This window comes from Gymnodraco acuticeps, unplaced genomic scaffold, assembly GCF_902827175.1.
Source record: "Gymnodraco acuticeps unplaced genomic scaffold, fGymAcu1.1, whole genome shotgun sequence".
NCBI classification, from domain to species: Eukaryota; Metazoa; Chordata; class Actinopteri; order Perciformes; family Bathydraconidae; genus Gymnodraco; species Gymnodraco acuticeps.
Window position 1 is genome coordinate 194,997 of NW_022992269.1, and position 14,971 is coordinate 209,967.

Sequence of the window (14,971 nt, forward strand, 5' to 3'; positions counted from 1 at the left end):
ATCTTTTGTTAAATTAAACAGCGAATTAGCATGACCAGCAAATTATAAAGAAAAATGTCTCTTTGCAGGTCTCCCTTGAAAAAGAGATCTATGATCTCAATGGGACCAATCTGGTTAAATAAAGGTTTGAAATGAAATGAAAATCTAGGAGCCATCTTATGCTAATTTTCCAGGTTCATATTTGTATTAAGTGCCTCCACTTTGACTTATTTCCATGCTTTAATGTTCAAAAAGCTCTTTATTGTTCTCTTACTGCCTGTGCTGCAGCACCTCTTTTCACCCTCTGTCTAAAACCAGAGCCCAGTCTGCTCTGATTAGTTAGCTGGCCGGCTCTGTATTGGTCAACCACTTAGAGATGTCCCGCCCCTTAGCCTGTCACGTACAATGTTTGAGCGCTAGCCAACAGAAGCGTGAGTGTTACATAGTGATGTCATTATGTTACTGAACTAAACAAAGGAGTCCAATGGAGGAATTTCTGGCAGGGGATTTGTGGGAGAGAAACTCCCTCTGGATTTAACTTTGACATTATTGCCTTTGCCGACCATTTACATGCACAAAAACCTATATAACACACTACAGGAAAGAGGAACCCCCAAAAATCATAATCGGGCCCCTTTAACTTGTTTTGAGCTGCAAATCATCCACAAAGCATTCAATGTTTGCATGACAGCTTATCCGAATAATTTGCACTTCCACTTCTCTCTCAACAGACACATTGAGACACTGTTGAGTGGTGATGTACATTCTTTATTCATATATTAGTCCCGGCCCCACAACCCTCACATTTTGACATTGTTACTGTATTTACTTACAGGCAATTGCAAAGTGAAAGGTTCTCAGTCTTACCATCCATCTCTCCCACAGTGCTTTGCCCTCTATCTTCATGAATATCATGAATGAAACAACATACAGTACATACAGTATTTTATACATGCGGGACACATAGTTACTATTGACTTTGCTACTGTGGGGCTCAAGCAATTGTCACCTATATAATACAGATCTAGTTCAACCCTCTGAAACCCATACATTATTTAATCTGGCAGGAAAGTGTTATTAAAATTAAAATGCACAAAGTAAAACAAATCTCAATGATAGTACAATTCCATGATAAGAAAATCAACTGTGCATTTATATAAATACAAAATGTCTCTCAGATCATTTAGTTACAATTAATTAAATTACAATTATTTCTCTTCATTTTGAGGCTGCATTCAGACAGAGTGGTTGGTGGTGTCTTTGTGATTTCATGCTTTGATATTAAGGAAACACTTTGATATTAATGTACCTGCATTTGTGTGAACCGAGATAATTATCAGTCTTGATTAATTTACATCCCACTTGAAAACAACATCCGATATTGGACATGCAGACTGGGACAGACTTAAATAATAACAAAGGATTGGACGGACATGTCTGGAGAGATAACAATGTAATTAATTAAATTATGTGTGTGCTTTATTTTCTGTAATTTCCACATCCTTTTCCAGGCACAACTGCTGTAATTTGGCTCTAATTTCAGGTAAAAGTGAGTTAGTGGTATGCTGTGGTATATTTACAGAAGAGTTCTCCTTAAAATAACTGCTCTTTAAATAATAAGTAAATATTCAATCATTAGTCATTTTGACAAAAAATGTTCTCTGGAAATGTTTCAAATTGTGTGGTGTGAATTAATTGGGAAAATATCAAATGTTACTAAATAATAAACTTAATTTAAGTAAGAACTGTAGATTATGAATAAATATCAGTTACTGGATTACTTAGTTCCAAAATAATGTATTCATATTTAAAAAGTACAGCCTCCCACTGTGAAGAAACCATGATGTTGTGCTGTGCAAATTATTTTTCTACAATATTTAAACCCTTACCCATCATATCCACGATCAAAATGTCATCACTTTTGTGTTTATTTTGTAAAACAACAAGTTACATAATAACATACATATTTCCACAAAAGCATTTGCTGTGTGATTCCTGAATAGTCAGATTTTAAGCACTCGTAATAGTTTGCAATTAGAATATATTTATTATGTAGCTCAAGTCTGGTGAACTAGTTTTTTTCCCACTCAATAATGAATAATCTCCGATTACCCCTCAACATCAGATACATCGCAGCTTGGCTGTTTGCTCTGCAGTGAACCTGAGGTCAACAGTGAAGCCACAGCGGCGCAATACTTTTTGAAAGCGGGTACAACACACAGCACAGTTCAACATGTCTGCTTACAATGCTCACAGGAAACACCTGACCACACACTGTAAATGCTATTTAATTTAAGGTTCGCGATAAGACTCTCTTTATACGATACAGAAATCTTCTGTGCTCAGACCCATACATTATTAGTGAAATAAAGAAACAAAATTATCATAATTGGCACGGGCTTGCCATCTGGGAATATTGGCAGCACAATCTTTTCATTTGTCAGTAAATGTTGAATTAAAAGCAGCAAACTAAGCCCTAACTAACACATCAGTGCTGAAAGCATTAAGAAAAGAAGCCTACACAAAGTGCTTTTTACTCCGTGTTTACTTACTATATGGACTAATCTACACCATCAGCTCTCGTGTGGTTCCACATGTTTGCAAGTGGACATGCTTCTCTTGCAGCTAGTGTTATCTCCTCTCCTTGTTTTGCTCAGGGTCATTGGTGTAAAAAAACATGCAAAACACACACGCAGGAATGTGTGCTTTTTGGTGAAAGTAGCTCAGAAAGAAAGTGATTAACCGGGAGGGGAATGGGTAAAAGTACAATGACAGTTGTGTTATGAAGTTGCGTGCAGAAAGGTGTCATATGCCTTATCTCCCCACTATCTGTTTCTAACCTTCTATTTCTCTTTTAACTCTTTCTTTCCTCTCACACACACATATCTATCCTTCAGCTCCTATTCACCTGTAATATTCAATTGATGCAATCCCAAGTGTGCCTCAGAACTCTATCTTGCAGGCAGGAAAGGTCTCGTCCTGCATGGCGACCGTGCTGTTGGATCCCAGCACAGTTATGCCCAGCTCCTTCTGTTTATCCAGAGTCTGCTGGTACCACTCCTGCATCGGCACCGACTCGAACGTAGGGATCAATGTCACCTGGAGAGGAAATTACATATTGTAGCCTACTATTGTATCTTGTTTTGAAGCCAAGATACAACTCAGATTAACGTGCCCATGTTTTTGGTGAATGGTCAACTGAATGTGTATGTAGACTTAACAATGCTCAGACTGTAATTGACAATTAACACAGCCAGCGGTACGGTTTAAACCTGTTTCAACATTTGAAAATGTTTTAGGAACCAATCAGTATATAGATTAAAAAAGCAATTACACTGCACCTCCACTAGTTTTACTTCATTTCAGTTTCAGTCAACCACATCAACAATTAACACCTCCCTTTTTAAAATAGTACACTCTTAATTCAAACCTGACAATATTTAGTTCATTTGCAGACATTTAAGCATTGTTTACACATGTATTTGTTTATATTCATAACTTTCTGTGTCTCCTTCCTGGTTCAGCAAAAGGCGTCGCTGAGGACTCATGAACAGAGTGGTGCAGTGAGGAGTCCTAAAACCCGGAAGTGAGTTAGCATTTTTTACCACTACCGGTTCCCTTGTCTCAGAGTCAATGGGACTTCTCCATAGGATTTTGGAAAATAGCTCGAAATAAGGTCTGTGGTTGATACACGTTGAAGAGACGGATCACGTTTTGTTCTACGACATTAAATACATCAGCAGTGACCCCACTGGTAATTTTTGAAGAGTTGACGTGTCTGAAAAACGATGGTTGTTAACAAGTGGCTGAATAGGACTACAGAAGTTGTCGAGGACGTTGTACGTCATTACACCGAACCAGACCCGGCGCCAGAACAAATCTAAAGGGAGGGCATATGATTTTCATGGGAGGGCACACAAAACCGTCACGTGCTGCGGGCCTGCGGCACAATATATATCAAACAGCAAGGCAAGTTCACAGTTTATTTATAATTTAAAAAATGAAATATATATATTTTTTAATTTTTATAAATAATAAAAAAACGTGTTTATTGGGGGAGGGCAGGAATGTCAAATGGGAGGGCCTGGCCCTCCCACGGCGCCGGGCATGCACCGAACACGTAAATACTCCCGCTAAATGTGTTTGCCCCTGTTCTGCTTGAAAGCAAGTAGGCCTACCTGCCTCCTGCAAACTGTTAAAACAAACGCTTCAACTTGTACAATTTTGAATCTTTATGTTTGAATATCGATCTTAAATTGGCGTGACGTTGAAATCGTGCGACCCTGCTGCACTCGGCTGTAGTTCGGTTATAGCTAACATTAGCCTTTTGCTTCTGGCGATTAGATTTAAGGTTAGAAAATTATAAAAGTAGGGTAGACATGTGGATATTATGGATAAAACGTGCATTCATCAAACAGGTTTGTTTTCCACAGACCTTATTTCGAGCTCTTTTCCAAAATCCTATGGAGAAATCCCATTGACTCTGAGACGAGGGAACCGGTAGTGATAAAATGCTAACTCACTTCCGGGTTTTAGGACTCATCACTGCTCCACTCTATAGTGGAAGGTGTACTGGGGAATGTGACAGTGAAGAGTGTAAGTACTGTGGAGTTGAAGAAAATGTGGAACATATTGTATAACATTGCACTATTTATGAAACAGAGAGAGAAAAGTTCAGTGATTGGGTGTTAGAGGCAGGACGGGGGCAGAGCCTACATGGAGATACATGGATCAGAAGGAGGGGGTAAGAGCTACCAGAAATGCACTTTCCAAATATTTGGGTGAAACATGGTTGATTAGAACAATTTCAAATAGTTTAAACATGGTTGTTTACTTCCATAAGTGGTGATTTGGTGACGTGACAATGCACACTTTTGTACAGTAGGTGGCGGTATGCACCTCTAAATTGTTTGCAACCCACCAATAATCCAGACAAGAAGAAAGAGATTGTGGCAGGTTGTTTTGTTCAGTTAACACCTGTTTAGTTGTTATATTTACTTTTATTAACAAGATTAAAGATTCTTGGTGAATTTTTGTACATCTTTATGCAAAGTGTGCCTGACATTTTGAAAAAAATAGTCTGAGCTCTAGTGAAGTGTGAAGTTGCACAACACTCAACATTTGTATGCTTTTCAAAGGCTCATGGGAGCTGTAGTTATTAGAAGATGACAAAATAATCATACCACCACAGCCAACAACATCAAGTAATGAACTATGTTGCGATGTGCATGGCTCTAAGTGTGTGTTTTTTCTACCTGCATGGTGTCAGGCCAGGATATCTTGGCATCCAGTAGTGCGTCCAGGGTCTGCCTCATTATCTCTTCTTTCTCTGGACTGTCGCCGCTGATGATGTAACAGGCGGAGCGAACGCATCTGAAGAAGTCCACACTGATTGTTGGAGAGGAGGCTCCAGAGGGAATGTAGGCCAGGTCCACGTACACACTGACTTCACCAACAGAGGTAGACTTAGACCCTGTGGCAGGAGAGAGAGAGACATTTCAACAGAAATAAGTGCACATACATTATTTGTTTCAAGTACAAAAGAGGGGAAATTAAAAAGTATGAGGGAGATCTACTGTATTTATTTAAAATGTACTTCTCATACCTGAATTGGGCGATGGTTTAGCTGGTGCTGAGCGGGTGCTGGAGGAAGGGGTGCGAATAGATGAGACATTTCCCTTTGGGACTCCACTTTGGCTCCCTGTCTTCCTTTTTCCTGAACTTGATTTTTGAGGGGCTTCAACAACCTGGACAAATTATTATCAAGAATCAATTATATTAAAGGGTCTTCTCTGTGCTCAAAACCTTTGTGAATTTTCTGAATCTTCTTATAGTTGAAGTTAATATTTAGACCATGAAAAGTACCTGTTTTTTTTCAAGATTATTTGTTAACCTTTATTTGATAACATTTAGCAACCGCTCCTATCCACCAGATGAGCTACCAGTGCATCATTTTGACGTATAAACTACCTGTTTGTTGCCAGTTTAATAAGTGAATGGTGACTTTACAATCTCACATTAAAGTTCTATAAAATACTTGCATTTATTTTCCTGTTTATTAAAAAAAAAGAAAAAACTTTGCACCATTTTTCTAATCTGTTAAGTTTTTTCTATAAAAAAGTTAGGTAAAACTGTGAAGAGTTTATTGCATACAGTGATTAACATTGCAGTAGTTCTAAATATTCAACTTTTAAACCATGACTAATCACTTAAAGTTATACATCATAACCAAATTAGTTGAATAACAGACATCCCTTTCTTTTATGCGAATAAGACAAACTCACCGCTGCAGCTTTTTTCCCTCGCATGCCATTGGCTTTTGCTTTCTTCCCGTAAGTGTCAGCGTCGGACTGAGGAACGGGCATGGAGGCGTCAGGATGAGGGGGCCGGGGGGGGCCGTCTCTGCACGGAGCCGGGGGAGGGTCATGGGGCAGAGCCTGGTTGGAGCGTAGATCGTGGGGAGAGTTAGATGGCTCACTACACGACTCGTCCTCATCTGAGTCTAGCCCTCCGTCTGCTGTGGTGGAGGGGCAGTCCTCTGTGCAGACGGGGGCGTTTGACTCGCTGGGTGATGTGTCCTGGTTTCTGTTGCCGTGATTATGAAGAGCAAAGGCTCCTCTGGACGGCTCGCTCGCACCTGAGCTGGAGTCGGGCTGTTTGACATGCTTGAACTCGCAGGGGGAAACCAGACACAGATCCACATCGTGAGCGGAGGCCTCAAAGTCAAGTGTGTGAGGAGCGGCAGGTCGCCCCGTCTCTGAACCCTGCCCTGACGATCGGGGAGTCTTCTTCATCGGTAAAGACATTCCAGTACAATGGCCTCCATTGGAGTTGGAGATATGAACACTGTCATCCCCCTCTCGCTGGCTCACAGTGGTTGACCCCTGCTCATAGGACATGGACAGTGATTCATCTACTTCTGTGGACTGAGGTGAGCCCACCTCTGCTGGCATGGAGTGTGTAGTAGTGGTCGTGGTGGTGGTAGCCATGGAGGGAGAGGGGTCTGAGGATCCCTCTTTAAATGTACCCAGGGAAAGAAAACTTAATGGCCTCTCTCTGGGGTTTGTGTTATTCTCTGGATTGCTTTTGGGCTCACTTTGCTTCGATGACCCATTTGTCTGGTTGACATCAGCAGACTCTAAGTTCCCCATCTGGGCCTGTAACCTGCTGAGAGTGCCGCTATTGCACCACACATCATCTGGGGACAGACAGTAAGGAGTGTGGCCTGCACTGTTGGCCCGTGAGCCCGGGGAGGCCTGGTTGTCTGGAGACGATCTCGAGGGAGGGCTGTTTCTCAAAGCCCCGTCCAGGAGCGTGTATTCGGTCGGAGTTAAGTCCAGTTCGTCAGTGGGGTCCTTCTTTGGCACCTTGTTCAGGGGAGAAGGAAATCCTACAACCTTTGCTGGTTTGGCTGCATTTTCAGGCTGCTCTACGTCAGCCTTTTCTCCAGTCCAAGCTTTATCTTCTGCTCCATTACCACCACTTTTTCCTCCCATTATCCCTGCAGCCTCTTCCCCTAGGGTATCCTTGTTCTCATTACCTATATCCTTGCTCTTCACTTTAAGGCTCTTTTCATTTCCTGACTCACTGCTTTTCTGCTCTCTGTTATCTGCTGGTTCCATCTGTGCCTCTCTTCTTTCAGTTTCCCCCCCAAGCTTGAGAAAATCTGCTGTCATATCCTCAGGGGTAGACATTTTAGAGCCACACAGGTTCCCTTCAGACTCCCTCTCTACTTTTTGAATCTTCTGCTCTGTATCACAACCTCCTGGATCTGAGATTTCTAACATGTTCTCAGTGTCAGGCTTTGACAGTTCAGGGTTCACCTTCTTCTCGTCTGCATTTGCCTCCTTTCCTGATGGTTTTCTTGTTTTCTTCACCCCTGTCTTAGAGTCATTTTTTGCTTCCTTTTTGAGCTTAGTTTTATTTTCAGTCCTTGGTTTGGAATAGAGAACATCTTTCTTTACCTTATCATTCCTCATTACACCGTTGTCCTCTTTTTTCCCAAACTTCTCCTCCTTGCTCGAAGGCTTCTCCTTTTTTCCATCCTTCCCTCCTTTCTTCGAGGTGTTCTTCTCTGACGTTGCTGCTTTTTGCTTTACACCTGTCTCTTTGATTCTGGTTTTATCGGCATCTCTTGTGGCAAATCCATTTAAAACCTTTCCTTTATCCCTAACAAGTACCTCCTTGGCCTCCTCTTTAACTCCCCTTTCTTTTCCCTGTTTGAGTGTTGAATCCTTCCCTTGTGACCTGCCACTGTCCTGACTCTCTGTGCTCTTCGTCTTGCTGTCCTCTCCAAGCCTCTCCATGTCCCCTGTGGTAACTGTGGGTTTCTGGAGGAAGGTCAGGCCCTTGAGTTTATCCAGCCCCTGCAGTAGTTGTGCCTGTGGGGTCACACCTGGGAACAACACCCTGACAACCTTCTCCTGGGGACACGCCGGGTGCCACACAAGCAGGGCGGAAACTGAGGCAAGGGCGGTGAGGGGGAGGATTGGGGATTTGGATGCTGATGACTCCCCATCAGGCCAGCTTTGCATAAATGTCTGGTAATCCTGACTGTTTTTGCCAGGGTTGAGGATGTATAAATCCAACTGCCCCACTCCCATCTTCTGGAATAAGGTTAACGGCTCAATGGGGTTCCCCTGGGGGCGAAACAATGGCTGTGGCCTGATGTCTAACTTCTTTAGCAGCTGAAAGGTTAAGGCCGCCTGGTGGGTGCTCTTCAGTACATTGTCCTCACCTGTCATGAGAAGAATGATAACTTAACTCGATGACTATCACTCACATTAGAAGTTACTCTGGTATGTTTTAATCATCACTTACAAGGCTGTTCCTCCGTCTGCAGCCTGCTGGGGGCGTTAAAGAACACGACTCCAAGCTCTGGGGAGATGAGCCTCTTGGAAGAGTCATCTGTTCAGATAAAAGAAGATTAAGACACAAAAGTGTACATTTTGAGATAAAAAAAAAAGGATAAAGATGACTTCAGAGAAATCTTTAAATGTTTTTCTGCAGTGAGATCAGCGACAGGCAGCGTCAGTGGATCAGTCAGTAGGGGCTTGGACTGTGAGCCATAGGGTCGCCGGTTCAAGTCCCGAACAGACCCAAATATGGAGTGTGGACTGCTACTTGGAGAGGTCCCAGTTCACCTCCTGGGCCCTGCATTGTTGCCCTTGAGCAAGGCACTGGACACCCCCAACTGCTCCCCGGGCGCTGTACAATAGCTGCCCACTGCTGTGGGTTAAATGCAGAGGCCACATTTTGAAATGTTTTGGCTCTATGAAACCTGATGTACTTATATGATTCTGTTTTCTTCAAGTTTGTATCTTCTTGGTCGAATGCACTTAAGTCGCTTTGTAATGTAAAAAGGGTTTCATCCCTCCGATCTGTTGCTGTTTAGAAGTTTCCCTTTTTTCACCTGACATGGTTTTCTCTCATCCAAACTAGCTGTATGCTCCCATACTACCACATATTTGGTATGCCAGAAAAAATATTTTGCAGTACCACAATGTCTTTTTGCATCCGTTCACATTTTGTAGTATGCAAGCCAGCATGCTAACAGGTGCAATGTTATGAAATCCTATTTGTACGCATACTGCCTGCAACTTTGTAAGTGTAGCTGTAGTACATAAGTAAAAAGAGAGTATGTTATTTCAAAATTCAGCCCCAAGTGTCTAATTATAGAGAATGTTGGGCAATATGATTAGATTGACTCTATTTCTTACCTTTTATCTCAGAGCTCAGCTCCAACTCGGCCACCTTCCTCTCCAGGAACACGTTGACTCCGGGGAGGTTCTCCGTCCCAATGTGCGTCAACAACACGGCATCAATTCGGTCAAGGTGGCGGACGAGCTTCCAGAAACAGGCCTGAGGGTCCGAGCCGCCGTCTAACAGCAATGTGAACCCATTAACAGCAAAAAAGGCACAGTCACCGCGGCCGGCGGGGAACACGTAGCAGCAGGGGCGGGACAGCTTGAGGAAACCCACGGTGGTGGGAGGGGGCAGAAGGTCGAAGGGAGATGGAGGGGAAAGGGTTCCAGAGATGAGGGAGGTGAATTCCCCCAGGGCCTCCATGGCAGGCAGCACCTCCGGGGGATTGATGAGCAGCCTGAGAGGACCCTGCTGGTTCCCCAAGAGACTCTTCCTCCACTGGCTGATGTCGGGACAACTGAGAGTCAGGCTGAGTTTGTTGGAGGAGGCAGAGCTCTCTTTTTCTACGAACTAAAAAAAGAACATTACTGTAGTATTAAATACTGACATACTTACGGAAAAGGAATAGGGCCACAAGAGAATTTTCTTTTGGAATGTGACCAAAAGTTTTTTGTATTTATATTTTTTTTCTTCAGAATTCTGAGATTAAAGTCAGAACTCAAAATCGTATTTTTACTTTTTGCTCACAGTCCCAAAAAATCAACCAATATTATCTTATTTTCAAAACAGATTGTGGTAATATACTGCTTTTATGTTATTATAGGTATATATAAATATCTTTGGCTTTTTTGGGATTGATCAGAAAAAAGATTGACACAATTTTGTGCAATTTGATTGACCTTATATTCAAGAAAATAATCAACGAACTAATTTCTGATTACAATCATCTCTACAATAATCAGCACAGAAATAAAAGTGAGAGAGACTTTGTCGTACCTGCTCTGTTAGGATTTGTTTCAGCTGCTGTGGAGAGAACCGTCCTCTGTGAAGCAGAAGGTCTCCACTTTCCTCCTCGCTCTGGCCAGCCAAGATCAACAACTTATGAGCCGATTCCCGGGACAGCAGAGCAAACGCCTGGAGAGAGACGGGGGGTAAGATTTTTATTTTGCAATATAGCTTTAATTCCCCATGTTTAAACATAAAACGAAAAAGAATTAGAGAAAAAAGTAGGAAGAGATAGGAATGAATAACTTTACTTTACAATCAGCATAATTCAGGTATATTCATATTCATATATTCATATAGGTATATTCGTATATTCATATTCAGGTACTATTAAGATAATGTGTATCACATTTTTAAGGCAACATTTTTTATATTTTCTCTGCTTTATATTATTGTAAATTAAATATATTGCACGTTTGGACAAGCCATTCAACCACATGCGCTTTGTTTTAATGTCTCTTTGAGGTTAGTAGATCAAACTAATTGCTTGTTAATCAGGCAAATATTTGTCAGATTCTTCATTACAAATATCAACAAACAAAAACACTGTTGCTATCAGTACATTCCAATTTCATTACTTCAGTTTATTTGTAAGACAAAGTCTGCAAAAATATGAAAATGATGATATATATGAATCTATAAACTAGCATATTCAAATTGTATTCCCTGCTTCGTTCTCAGATCTTATTTATTATTCATGTTTATCATAAACTGATGAATATATATCAGAATACTTTAATCCCTGCCACATGATAACACCTGACTTAAAATATATTTTAAAAGCATTTAAAGGAGCCAGGATGTATCACCTCTGAATGAACCTGTTCCTGAGATGGACCGATGAGCACCTGAGTGTCCAACACTCTGGTGCTGTGGCGCAGGCACTTCTGCCCTGAGGAGGCAGAGAGAAAAAGAAAGAGTAAAGAGAGGGGGACAAACAAGCAGAAAAGTCTGAGCGGAGGGAGTCTGAAAACAAGCTAAGGGATCTGAGCGAATATGAGAGGCCAGAAGCAAATAGGTGGGAGGGTCAAAGAAGTCAATGAGAAAGTAAATTGAGATTGACTCGCTCAGCAGAAAAGGAGGAAGGAAGAAGAGGGGAAACAGCTGAGTCAAAGGGTACTGTCTGCGGATGAAATGTCAAATTAAGTAAATATCCAGTCTGAGGGGAACTGGATCAACGTGTGAGGACACAGAGGCGGACACGGCCAACTGGAAAATAATGACTCAAATAAGTAGGCTCCAAAAGTTTATTTTTCTTTGAGTCAAGTTAGAAATAAAAAAGAAAATCGTTACTTGTTAGGACTCTCTTTTCAGAAGTGAGTTTGGCTTGTCAAAGCAGGAAAAGCACTGTTGAAATTAATAACATTAATGATGGCTACGTGCCATGACTCACTCAGTGAAATGGCTTACTGAGACATGGTGCTATTGTTCAAATCTTTTTTACCTGTGTTTTTTTTTGCTTTCCCAGGCCATTGTGTCTGCTGTGACGGTCTATAGCGCTGAATCCCATTGTTTACATTTGTATACAGTTGTGTGGAGTATTGTCACTGTGAAGTTGCTAAGCAATCAGTAAAGGCTACTAAAAGTCACAGCCTAAAGACAGAGAAAGATCCAGTTCGTCCTTTAACAATACATTTCTTGCACACAATTTAAAATAGGATGTGTTATTTAGTGAAATGTAGATGTTCTTTGTGACCTCTAGAGAGAGCCATGATATGTGTTTCTCCACGTTGCAGTGTGCTATAGCTGTAGCTACTTTTTACAATAAAGGTATTGATCCTATTATTTAACTCGTAGCAAAACTCAAATAAGTGTATTTCCCAAAATGTTGAAGTATTTCTTCAAATCACCTCTCTTTTTCTCATCAATAGCATGAGCACAGCATACTCCAAATGAACAGAGGGCCTATTTACCAGAAACAGGAGACCTCTCTGGCTGCCATTTTGTCCTCCCTATAGAAAAATATGTCTGTTTCTGTCTGTGTTTGTCACTTAATATCACCCCAGATGTTTTTTCAGCATTTTCACCATTTTCCCCAGTTGTCCTTGGCTCTGGATATAAAAAGGCTGTATCACAAAACACATGTGGCACAGCTTGGTAACAGGTCTCTATTGTTTAAAATCCAAAAGGCCCACCCATGATTAACAATAACCCGACTGCTCCCTCCCTCCCTCCCTTCCTTCCTTCCTTCCTTCCTGGGGACGGTCCTTTCTGAGTGTTAAATGCTCAAAAAGACGTCCAGTTACTTACTCGCACCCTTAAAAGATGCCGTGTGCTGGGACAGAAATTCTTGGAGATAGAGATTCAGGTCACAAGATTTGAAGTCGATGTCCCATGACCGAATACCTGGAGACATACATGAGGCAACAATTGGTTTATTTTGTCATAAACAACATGACATTACATGTTACTTGTTAGACGCTTTTATCCAAAGAGACTTACATACTCAATACTGTGGGCAATCCCCACAGGAGCAATTTGAGGTGAAGTGTCTTGCCCAGGGACACAACGACATGCTAACTGCAGTGGGGTTTGAACCTTGAACGCACTAGGCCACTGCACCACACACCTCCCAACAACGCAATCTTTCATAAATAACACAAAAGTGTCCATGTATAAACTAAAGGTGTAGAGGTTGTTAATGTGCAAATGCAATGATCGTATATGTATCGTTATTGTAAAAAGTTACAGTACTCTGTATTTATGCAAGTAAAAGTACAAGTATAAGCCTATTACATTTTAAATGAACAGTCAATTTGTACCAAATAAAATGTCAAGTTAAATGTGTTATGATATTAAAACAATACATTTATGAATAGGCTATTCTAATTATAATGATTAAACATTGTAAATGTGGGTTGTATTTTAAGCGGCAAATCATGTGTGATAATAATAATAATGCCTTAATGGAAGTATCCTGGTATAAATATTGCTCTTTCTGCTATCCTTTAATTTACCATGGAACAGGCTAGATGATGAACAGTTATAAAAAAAAGAGATGCAAACATACAAACATGTTCTTATTCAAAGAAAAGGGATAACATATATTTGATTGAATATTATTTTGTAAATATAGGCAGCACTAGCTAAGTAAGTAAACAAGAAAAAAAACAGATCTGTGGTTTGCAGGTTTAATGTAGTGTGTGACACAGAGTAGATGAGACATCATGGGAACACTTGAAAAATGCATGAAGCTGAAAAGAGGGATCCTTTTCTTAGCTCTTAAAATACTGACATTTTGATTATCTTCACTAGACAGTCATGACATTTGTAAAGGCCTTGTGAAGATTAATAACATGTCTGTCTGAGTTTCTGTCACTCTATCTATCTATCCTTCTGTTCCCGTTTATATTCCCTTATCTATCTCGGCCTAGTGTTTTGCATAAATATGCTGCACTCAAATGTGCAGACTGTGGGCTATGCCATGTACTGTCTACTGCAGTCTCCAGTAAGCCTACCGCTGCACACAAACGTACAAGCACATCGTTTACAAGTGGCTATGTGTTGACTGAATATCCTGCATGCAACATTTCCCCCAAACCTTTACCTTACATAACGATAGACTGAGGCGATGGACAAATCACACTGCATTTAATTATAATGTGCCCAGCGGGACGAGGTGATGCTGATGGTGGAGAATCGCCAGATGACGCATCCTCGGCCAGTAAGGGTGGAACAAATTGCATAAACACTGCAGTGGGGTCTGTGTAGCATCTTCAGTGATTTTTCAGGCGATGAGAACTCGCAGGCGTCTGAATTGTGAATCCAAATAAAGAGATAGAAGGAAAACTACGTGGTGCCGCTGTGAGGGGCGTTGACATACGTACCTCGTTCAATGTCCCTGCTAGTGTGTCCCGCGTGTCTGGGGTGAGCAGTGCGTCCTATGATGATGAGCAGGGAGTATTTGTGCAGGCACAAGTCGGGGTTTGCGGTCGCGACGCGCCTCGGCTCCTCCTGTACCTCCCTCTCCGGCACCCGGCTGGACGCCATGTTGGAAACTTGCAGTTGGATATGATGTCATTGAAAAAGCCTGACAGCGCCTTTTATTACCGAGGGATGACAGCTGGTGTACACGAATGCATCGTGCATTAGTGAATGTGTAGAAACAGCAGTGGTATTAAGTAACTAAGTAAGCCTATACGTGTAATCAAGGAATGTAGGCTACTTAATTTAAATGTTGAGGTTGGCTACTTGTAGCCTACTTTACTTACTTCCATTGTACTTTATACTTGACTCTTTTGTAGTACCTTTAGATAAACAATATGATCAACACTAAAATAAGACTTTAGTCTAGATTGAATTCACTAGCTACAAATTAAATAATTCAAATTAGTTCCAGCTT

The 14,971-nt window shown here is 41.3% G+C and overlaps 1 protein-coding gene across 1 annotated transcript; it reads right to left on the reverse strand.

Annotated features, from left to right (window-relative positions):
- Positions 1–726: 726 nt before the first annotated feature.
- On the reverse strand, positions 727–14,647 carry LOC117540528 (microtubule-associated protein 1S-like). Its single transcript, XM_034207263.1, has 10 exons — positions 14,457–14,647; positions 12,880–12,975; positions 11,439–11,521; positions 10,621–10,758; positions 9,699–10,194; positions 8,800–8,886; positions 6,264–8,716; positions 5,585–5,726; positions 5,235–5,452; positions 727–3,078 (listed from the first exon to the last, which is right to left on the reverse strand). Exons 1-10 carry the CDS (start codon positions 14,617–14,619, stop codon positions 2,923–2,925), a joined length of 4,032 nt encoding a protein of 1,343 aa, XP_034063154.1. The 5' UTR covers positions 14,620–14,647; the 3' UTR covers positions 727–2,922.
- Positions 14,648–14,971: the final 324 nt, after the last annotated feature.